General features: G+C 40.6%; 1 protein-coding gene across 1 annotated transcript in view; it reads left to right on the forward strand.

The window, feature by feature from the left end:
* VAT1L (vesicle amine transport 1 like) overlaps window positions 1–6,489 on the forward strand; it is a 91,215-nt gene extending 84,726 nt beyond the window's left edge. Inside the window, exon 9 of the mRNA XM_075008545.1 lies at window positions 3,414–6,489. Coding sequence (XP_074864646.1) covers window positions 3,414–3,512 — 99 coding nt within the window. The 3' untranslated portion in view covers window positions 3,513–6,489. The remainder of the gene's footprint in view (window positions 1–3,413) is intronic.
* Window positions 6,490–11,091: the final 4,602 nt, after the last annotated feature.

Genomic DNA, 11,091 nt, shown 5'->3' on the forward strand with positions numbered 1-11,091 from the left:
TCTTGTCTGTTGACACTGGAAAGAGTAATAGAAGAAAAGCAGGAATGAATTAACTAGAGATGAGCCTAATATGAATGGTTTGGCTTCAGATTTGAAGTGTTTCCCTGCTGGGCAGAGGACATTTGGGTGTGGGATTGCAGTTTGGGCCCTGGTATAAAATTGACAACAAGTCACTTAATAGGGTGTTTAACACTCATGCGACACCAGGAAACCTGACTTAGTCTATTGGAGTCTCACACATGGAAGCCAGACACTATTTGGTACCACACACTGAACTGGGTCCAAAAACTGTAAAACAGACAGAGCAATAGAGTGAGAAAAGAGGAGGAGTTTCCAACACTGCATAAATATGTACTAAGCCATTTATTGTCCTAATAGCACACATGCCTAGCAGCCATTAGTGTCTGTGGAAACTGCAGACTTAGAAAATGAGAGGATATGTCATCTGTTTTCATAAACACTGAAGGGAATTTATTCAGAAATATGAGTAATTTCGTAATGTCAATTGTGTATTCATTAAAATAAGGTTGTGCTTGTTTATTTCATTTCATTTCCATGGGGTTTCAATATCTATCAACAGTCTAACAGAGCATCTATAATTTTGGCTGGGGTCCTTCCCCCCCGGCTCAGAGTTTTTATTTAGTCATTGTCCTTAGTTTGGGAACCCAAACTGCAGTGTGAACATTAGAGTATTTCATGAGTCTGTTCTAATTCATAATAAAACAGAAATACTATTGCAAACTCATCTGTGACTCTGAGGTAAGCATTTAGCTGTACTGAACTTTGGGATGAAGAGTTCCTAACAGACCCAGGAACGTCAGGAAGAAAGAAATGAGTTAGGATAGGTCAATGCAGCAAAGTTATTTCAAAATAACAGCAGAGATTCAAACTCTCCTAGGCTATGTCTACACTAGCTAAAAACTTCGAAATGGCCATGCAAATGGCCATTCCAAAGTTTACTAATGAAGCACTGAAATACATATTCAGTGCTTCATTAGCATGTGGGCAGCCGCAGCACTTGGAAATTGATGCGCCTCGCCGCCGCGCAGCTTGTCCCGACGGGGCTCCTTTTCGAAAGGACCCCACCTACTTCGAAGTCCCCTTATTCCCAACTGCTCATAGGAAAAAGGGGACTTCGAAGTAGGTGGGGTCCTTTCGAAAAGGAGCCCCGTCGGGACAAGCCGCACGGCGGCGAGGCGCATCAATTTCCAAGTGCTGCGGCCACCCGTATGCTAATGAAGCACTGAATATGTATTTCAGTGCTTCATTAGTAAACTTTGAAATGGCCATTTGCATGGCCATTTCGAAGTCCCCTTTTTCCTATGAGCAGTTGGGAATAAGGGGACTTTGAAGTAGGTGGGGTCCTTTCGAAAAGGAGCCCTGTCGGGACAAGCCGCACAGCAGCAAGGCACATTAATTTCCAAGTGCCGCGGCCACCCGTATGCTAATGAAGCACTGAATATGTATTTCAGCGCTTCATTAGTAAACTTCGAAATGGCCATTTGCATGGCCATTTCGAATTTTTTGGCTAGTGTAAACACGGCCCTAGTGTTTACACAATGCAACTGCTATTTAAAAATAGCAGTTGACTTAATTTGAAATAGGCAGTATTCCTCGTGCAATGAAGTTTACCAATTTTAAAATAAATATTTCAAAGTAGGTGCTGTTAAGGCAGGGAATAGTGGCTATTTTGAAATAAGCCAAAGTGTGTCCAATGGCTCTATTTTGAAATAGGGTCTATGGCTACACTAGAAGCATCTGTCTACAGAAGATACTGTCAGAAGAGATGTTCCAACAAAACTTCTGTCGACAGATTGCATCTGCACATAAAAGCAGATTGATCTTTTGATCTGCTCTGTCGACAAAAGGGCCCCCGTGGAGCATCTACACAGCTTTTTTGCTGACAATTTCTGTTGACAAAACCCATTTTATGTGTAGATGCTCTGCAAGTTTTGTCTGCAAAATGCCAGTTTTGTCTACAAAACTCTCTAGCGTAGACATAGCCTATGTGTATAGATGCTGTATAGCTAAGTGCTATTTCAAAATGCATTTTGTGTGCAGCTGTGTTAATTTGAAATGCAATCTTTCAGAATAGGTCTTCCAGAACAGCTTTTTTTGAAATAAGGCTGCTGTGTAGGGAAACAATAACCTATTAATATACACGGAGCACGAGGAGAAATGTGCTTGTAATCATTTTTACCTTATTCTTCTGGTTTTCAAAGAGTGGAAGAAGAGTGAGTAGTAAAACTGTCTTCTTTCCGCATATATGTTTCCAGGTAAGCTGTTTGTTGTGAAATCAGGAGTCAGGTTTTTTACTGTGTTAAGCCATTGTAGGGTATGCATGATTAATGTATTGGGGCCATCACTCAATACACCCTCTGAGGCTGACATCAGTCATGGATTATTGTAATCCTGTATGTAGAAAACTAAATCAAAGCTTGAAGATATTGTTTGGTTTTTAATTCCTTATTTTGTGCAGGTTTAGAAAAGTCAAATGAGGATTTCAGCATGTCATAAGTAGGATAGTTTTAGCTAGCAAGAAAATTCAGTATCTGTGGTCTTTGAAGATGACTGTAACAAGGATGTCTCATGAAACATTTCAAATTAGTGCAGTTCTGTTTGTGCCTGTCATCCTCGATCAAATTGGAAAGATGCAGTACAAATGTCTGTTGCGTCTTTGTTATGTACTCAACATATAATAACCTGAAAAACATGCTGTGCTGTTCTATGTATTAATATGTTGCATGGATAGCTACAACCTGGAGAAGTCTCTGCTCTATACCATAGAAATCTTACATTGTGTTTCCATGGTAATCATGTGCCTTCTGCACCTACTTATCCTATAACAGCAAGTATAATCACAGTCCCATGCCCAGTGGTCCTTTAAAATTTGTCCTGTATTTATATTTGTACTAATCAAATAGCCATTCTGTGGGTCCCAAGGCACAGCTCATCCTTGAATATTTGTAGGACTGCATGCCACCTATTAACACTCACCGAAGTATCTTTCTGTTTGCTTTTGTGAGACAACTTTGTACTAAAGGATTCATAAAAATGGATAACGAATGCACGTTGTGACCCTCCCACACATTTTTCTTTCGTACATGGGAGCCTTGATATTCTTTTGCTACCAATACACTCATCGAACACTTTTGCACAATTATCATACACAGCAGCTCCTGCTAAATAATTTAGCTGGGTAATCCTTTGGAGGAATGGTATATGATTTTATACTGACATTGTGCAGCAGACAAACCTATAGCACAGATCAAATGTTCATTTTCCATTTTTAACAAATTGTATTTTTTTAAAAAAGCGCCCTTTGCTGTGCAGCCAACTTTAAAATAAAAATATCTGAAACAATACCATAAACATCCCGATTTCCTTCACTTTTTTTTTTATATATACTACAGATGGCCAATGACAGCACAGAGACAAGTGAAGCAGGAGAGGAAGAGGAGGACCACGAAGGGGACAATGAGAATAAAGAACGCATGCCATTCATCCAGTAACCCCTCAGAATGGGGTGAGGTGGGGAAAACCAGAAAGATTGATCGAGTAGAAGGGAACAAGACTGGGAAATCTATTCTGTGCATCGGTGAACAAATGCTGTAGTACAGTGTGTGTTGTATTTGTCTGCAGCCAGCTGAGCTATAAGTCGTTGATCATTGTTGTTTTGAACTCAAGTGCCATTCCCATCCAGTGCAGTATTATCACATTCCATAGTGTGACAGCCAGTCCGTAGGAGTCCCATTGATTTTCTTTTCCTATCTAAAAGCCTTATTACTGTACTGCATAATTTTAGATGGGCATCTTTCCTCACGTGAATTTTCATCATGGTTTTATTGTTGTTTTGCTTTATTTTTTAATTCTCTGCCCTTTGTTTGATATGCTCCAGTAATGAGAAGAATGGCTTTCAGTGGATTTACAGTAAAGAAGGCCAAAACATAACATTTCTTTGTGAACCACAGAAAAGAAGCTGCAAAAACAAATTGTTTTCCTGAATTGTACTACTTCATCTCATAAGTTCTATCTTAAGTTTTTAAAAATACCTCATTGTAAATCTAGATAATATATAGTAGAGTGTGAAAGAAAATACATAAGAAGTCATTATCAAGTGGCTTTTATTAATATTGAATAAACACAATAGTCATCAGCACTACAAATTAAATGAAAATTGATCCATGGTGCCAATTGTCACATTTCCTATTGATAACCTATGTGCAAGTCCCTTAAATTACTTGCAAAGAACAGTCAATGGGCCACTTTTCCTGCCTAGTGCTTCTTAACCACATGACACTGTTACAAACGTACTGTTGGTTCAACAGCACCTCCTCGCAAGGTTTAATTTGAATTGGCTGTGTCCAAAAGCCAAAGCAGATGAATTATTTCAAATATTTAAAAGCTGCCTAACACTGGGGTGGGGGGAGATCATTGTCCGGCACATGCAATAGATGTTATTTGTTGGCTGAGTTTGCACTTCTGAAATCACTGGTGGACTAATAAGCTGAGTGACGGTGCTGAACTCCTACAATGTGTAAATCAGTGTGCACACAATTCTACGGCCTCAATTCCGCCAGCACTTGTGCACATAAATAACTTTACACGGGTGAGGAATCCCATTGAAGATCTGTTCCCTTGCGTAACGTTACTCACATGTGGAAATGTCTGCAAGATCAAGCCCTTAAAAATATGTAGACTATCTACCTCCCAGTAATGGAAATGAACACAAAGCATGAAACAAATACGCTTGTCCCTCTCTTCCATTTACTCAAACAGCAGCTAGTCAATTCTTCTGCAGTAACTCTTTTGTCTTATTTTTTATGACTGCAGCCACTCACAATAGACGGAGTAAAGGAATGTCCCCAAGACTTCATGTTCTGACAGCTCTTTTTTGGATTTAATATCATTTCCATAAAAGAAAACACTTCTCCCAAAATCCAAGTTAGTTGATCTCCTAAACCTATCAGCATTATATAGTGATTGAAGTGAAAAATGGGTTTCTCAGGCTTTCCTCAGTGTGATGGGAAAGATAGGTCTGGATGACTTTTTTGTATGTGGTATTAGATTGTCTTCTTTTTTTCCTTTCCTCTATTTCCTGTTTAATCAATGGTGCCTGAATATTAATGTCCATCTCTTTACTCTGTGTTCATGAAGTTGCTGCTGTAATAGTAGTTAATTGCGCAGAATGTTCATTTTAAATGAGTTTACCATGGGTTGAAAAAAAAATTACAAATAATGAAAAAACCCAAATAGTTTAAAGAGGAAAAATGCCACGAAAAAGCTGATGTTGAAATTCAAAACCAAAGTTTAGAGGGTTTTTTAATATAATTTAATGCAGAACTTCAGCAAATTACATCATCTTATCATACTAATGATTATCTAAGGTATTAGTACCACACTGGGCCCAAGATTGACATCAATATGCAGAAAAAATTAATTCATTGAGAGTTTAACATGCACTAAGACTGCTAAATTGGGCTTTCGACAGAATCGCCATTTAGTTTTTGTCATATATGAGGTGACAAACATAAGAAAAATGGTTGTTTGTGTTTGTTTAAAAGTTACGGTGGCAGTCTTGTCCTGCAACCTAAAACATAATTTATGAGTTTTCATTTTACGCCAAACTAAGTACTATTGCTAGTAACCCTGAGCTGGCAGTAAAGTAGCATTCTCAAGGCCCTAGGTAACTAGGGCAAGCTGAGGAACAAACCAGTTCTTGTATTTATACCACAGTATTGGTAGGACTATGCTTAAATTTCCTTTAAAGTCAAATAAAGATGATCTTTCCCAGAGTATCTGTAGAAATGGTAGAAGACAATGATCAAAATAAACCATTTTTTTCTGGTTCTCGCTGATTATTCTAGTGAGGCAAAAATATTTATGATGCAACTCATGCCAATTTAGGACCAGTTTCTGAGCTCCAAAACACCACCTTAAAGAGCTGGAGAAATTAATTTCTCCACTGGATACAATTAATTTCTTCTGGACCCACTCTCCATTACACGGATATAAATCTGGAGTAAATTCAGTCTTGTCCTGCTTCCATTGAAATCAATGGGAGTTTTGCGGTTAGCTTCAGTGGAAGCAGGATTGGGCTGGAGAGCAGAAGTTGACCCGCTAGCCCTGAGAGTTTACTGCAACTTCACAAAAAGTGGCATCTCTCTTGTCTGGTGTGTTACAGGCCACTCAGAAGAAAATTATAGTAGTTTGTCTGTTATTACTGAACAAAACCTGCTCACAGTCAAAGCAAATATTTGCATTTACCACTTACTATTTCTTTCATTTGAACAACTTCTGTCTAGATAATTGATTGGTTTGAAATAAATTATTTCTCAATTTTGCCTTAAGGAACTGTGAAACCTCTTTAACTTAAGCCTGATCAAAGTGAACAAAAACATTGTTTGTCTTGTTGCTTTAGAGCTTTTGTTATATTGTGCCTATAAAGCAAATTGTTTACATAAAAATATAAATAAAATATTACGCATAGCATTACCCTGGACTAGTGTCTGATTCCAGTGCAGTGCTTCTCTTTGGGAGTAATTTAAGATAGGTTAAGAAAATGAACATTTTTATTGCAAAATACACTGGACCAATGTGATGAAACCCAGTTGAAAACACAGTCTTACAGGACATTAACAACTTAAATATAATATGTTCTCTGAGATTACCAGGAATTGGTAATTTTAACACTTTATTTGAGAAAAATCAGACTACCACAGTAGCATTTTCCTCAAGTGTTAAGGAAAATATTTAGTGGCTTTCCCAGCATATAAACACCAACTTTCAGAATGTGCTGTCTGCGATTTCACTGAGATAAATCTGGGCATACGCATTTATGTAAAATTCCGTGGTTTTGCCCTGAGAAAGTAATAAGATATTCGTTGCTAAGAGGCTGGGGTTTTCCCCTTTTCTTCCTCATTTAAACACTGGAGCTCTCACCAAGTCATTCGAGCCAATATGTGTAAATAAAAGAGCTACATATGTGGTTGTGATATGAAACAATCAGATGGGGTTAGTTAGAGAAAGGGTCATGTAAGTGTGCACAGTATTGGGTTGGGAATAAGTAAACCTGACTCCTATTCTTAGCACTAACTTCTCTGCGACCTTAACCAAGTCACTTACTAGCTCCCTTTCTCAGTTTCCTCAACTGATTCTGACTTAGACAAATAACCAGTAAATCTCTAAGGGAGCGATCCCATATACTGATATTGACAGAAGGCTGAATTCTGCCTTTCACATCTCAACCAGCTGTCTAGGCATTTAGGCTGAGATTTACAAAGGTGGTTACTCAAGAGACTCCCAGTGGGACTTAGATACAGAGGTGCTTTTTAAAAACTATGCAAGCTCTTACCTGCATCTTTCAATGCTGTAATACCTTTAAAAAGGTGGCGATAAAGTCCTAACTCAGGTGCTGATCATCTTGTGTTCAATCTAATGGAAGCTGAGGGTGTTGCACTCAGCACCTTTCAGAATTGAGGCCCCCTTCTGCATACTATGGTCACCACTTTGAGGCCAGTACATGGATTCAACACAACGATCGTGTCTACACTAGCCCAAATCTTCTAAACGTCCATTTCAAAGATTTCTAATGAGGCACTGAAATGCATATTCAGCGCCTCATTAGCATGCCGCTGACCGCGGCTCTTCAAAATTGCTGCTTTTCGCTGCCATGAGGCTCCTCCAGATGGGGGTCCTTTTCGAAAGGATCCCAGGATCTTTGAAATCCCCTTATTCCTATCAGCAGATAGGAATAAGGGGACTTGAAAGTAGGAAGGGTCCTTTCGAGAAGGACCCCCATCTGGATGAGCCTCGTGGCAGCGAAAAGCAGCAATTTTGAAGAGCCGTGGCCGGTGGCATGCTAATGAGGCATTGAATATGCATTTCAGTGCCTCATTAGTAATCTTCAAAATGGCCATTTAGAAGATATGGACTAGTGTAGGCATAGCCAATGAACTAAAACTGCGTGTGCATCTGAGAAAGTGAGTCTTTGCCCATGAAAGCTTATACTCGGATATAGCGAGGTACTACATGACTGCTGTTTTTGTTTTGTTAGAATACAGACTAACATGGCTACCTCTCTGTTACTCTCCAATATAGCTGTTAGTCTCTCAGGTGCCACAGGACTTCTCATTGTTAAAAGTGTGTGGTTACTTGAGCTTTCAGTTTCCTGTCTTTTGCTGCTTTAAGTCACAAAGGTATGCTCATAGTTGCTGCATCTTTTGCCTCACAGGAGTGTTGTGAGTATTAACTAGTCAATGTCTGTAGAGTGCTTTTATGAAAAAGGGCTATATAAGTGCTAATAATTATTTTCATAAATGCAGTGTCCCTAAGAACATGAAACCTCTTGCATCCAAGTGTTTATTTCATGTGAGTTGATTAGATTATATAGTCTTCTGAATGCAACGTTGAGTTTTGTCAATATGTTCTTGACTCACATCCTAAATATGGGATGTGCTTTTTTAATAATTGGGGTACATGTCATGTATTTTAGAAATGTGCATCCGACTGTCTGTCCATCTGTGAGTCCATTTGTTCAAGAACTCCTCCTAAAAGGCAGGAGTTAGAACCACCATATTTGGTATGTAGCTTCCTCGTCTCATAATTTAAAGCCAGTTGAGGGTTTGGTTGTGCCAGGATAATGGAATGTGTGTGGAATGTGCTTATTTCATATCAAATTTGCTTATCTATGTGTTAAAAACAGTGATAATGACAGCGAAATAGCCAACAGAGAGTCTACACACATTTCCCCTCACTTCAAAGTTTAACTTCAAAGGAGGGTGTAGGTAGACACTCAGCTTTGAAGCTGCACTTTGAAGTAAGCAACTTAGAAGTTATTTTTGTAGTATAGACACAGTCTCTGTATGTATATAGAAACTCTCAGGACGCCTATTAGGTTGTATTTAAATTGATATTTTTGATTTAGTGACTCCATAAAAAGTCTCTCGTGTGAATTTCCGGTTCTCCATTGAGTTCATGTCTAAGGTACCCATTTTAACTGCTTAACTTTTTCTGAACCATTACTTCTTACTCCCATCTTTTTCCCACAGAAAATTTCCACATCTAATCCAAATGACTTGACATTTGAGGATAAATATCTTGCTCAAGGATTGTACGAAGTCAGGCATACCTCTATCTACCGAGTTGCTTAAAATGAGCTGCTTTGAAATAATGAATGCCTGGCATTTTCACCTGGCTGCTTAGATTTCAGATAAAACTGAAAGCTGTCTATAGTGTGCCATGGTATCCATGCCACGCTTCTGAGTGCCAGTAGCATAGACAGGGTTTGTACATTCCTTACTTAGTTTTTTCATCAGGTTTTTGCCTGAAAAAATAATGTGGTTTCCAGCCCTAAGGTCATCTTTGATTGCTTATCAGGTACCAGCACAGCCACCAGCCATTTCTATGAATAACTGAAGTTCAATGAAAAATACCTGTTAGACCATCCTGTCCATCTCCATGCCAATATAAGATTGTTTCCCACATGCCTTGGTGTGTTGTCCCATCATGAGTAGTAGTAAGCCTCTTCCACTCCTATGTCTTGGAGCACAGGCCACTGGAGTAGAGTTGCTCATCCTCACATTGCAAGTTACATTTTATAAAATATCAGCACTCACTCACCTAGGTGTGAGGATATTCTAAAGATCCAAAATGCACATTCTCTGATCAAACCATATATTACCAATGCCAGAGCATTATGGCAGAAAAGTGTTGTTAACTCTTCTGAAAAAAGAGTTATACTGCTAGGGCTGGTACGTAACCCATAACAGAATCAGATGGGGGATGAGGGACCGAGTACAAAGGCAGTGACTGGCATAAGTACATGTGAGCAGGGAGTAAAGGCAGATTAGGTTTGGTCTAAATTATGGGAGAAAGCTGACCTAAGATGTGAAACTCCAGCTAAGAGGACAGCATAGCTGGAGTTGACATATCTTAGGTTGACTTTTTTGTCATCCCATAGCAGGAGGTTGACAGGAGAAAATGAGCAACTGCAAGGGTTACTCGAGTCAACAGGGTAGGGTGACCATCCGGCCCAGATCTGTATTTTGGGTGCCAGGAAGTCATCCTGATTTATTTTAACAAAGGGGCTAATTGCCCTATATTCAGGACCCCTGCTGAGCTGCCCCTGCCCCCACTAGTGCAGGCACAGCTGCTGTTTGGAGAGCATGTGAGTACTCTCCAGCCACATGGGGGAGAGAGCCAGCAGGAGGCCTGGTCATTGGGGCGCAGCTGCCCCCCAGTTCCCTGATACCCACAGCTCAGGGAAGCCAGGAGCTGCCACTGGCGTGACTGCAGCCCAGTTCCTGGCTCCCCACAGCCCAGGGAACCCAGGAGCGAACCAGCATAGCTGCCACCTAGTTACCAGCTACCTGCAATTAGGGGGAGCCAGGAGGAGCACTGGTGTGGCTGCTACCTGTTTCCCAGGTCCCCACAGCTTAGGGGAGCTGAGAGGAACACTGGCACAGCTGCTGCCCCATTCCCAGTGCCTCAAGGTGAGGGGTAGCCAGGGAGGTCCCCTGAAGGAGCAGCAGCCCCATTTTGGGCACTCGAAGGCATGGGGCAACCAGGGAGGTCCTCTGCAGGGCAGCAAGCCCATTTCTGGTACCCCAAGGCATGGGGCAGCCAGGGAGGCCCCCCGTGGGGTAGCAGCCCTGTTCCTGGCACCCTGAGGCTTGGAGCAGATGGGGAAGACCCCCATGGGGCAGTAGCCCCATTCCCAGTGACCTAAGGTGTGGGGCAGCCAGGGAGCCTCCCAGGGTGTCCCATGTTTGGCCTATGGAAATATGGTCACCTTACCACAGGGACACTCTAAGCATTCAGTTTAGCACATCCCTACTACACGTGCTAAATGGAACCATGGTAGATCAATCTCCTCAGCGCTGACACTGTGGTAAGTGCAGACATACACTCAGAAATGAAAATGAGAGCAACAACAAATATATGTGATAATGAAGGACACATCTCGAGATCAGTTAAGTGGAATACTAAAAGGCTAAGCAGGATACTGCCTTATTTCAGAGACAGCTAACATTTGAAGGACAAGGGGAAAGAGAAGGAACTCCGTTTCATCTTTTGCTACTTTAATTACTG

The sequence above is a fragment of the Carettochelys insculpta genome, chromosome 14 (assembly GCF_033958435.1).
Source record: "Carettochelys insculpta isolate YL-2023 chromosome 14, ASM3395843v1, whole genome shotgun sequence".
Classification (NCBI taxonomy): Eukaryota; Metazoa; Chordata; order Testudines; family Carettochelyidae; genus Carettochelys; species Carettochelys insculpta.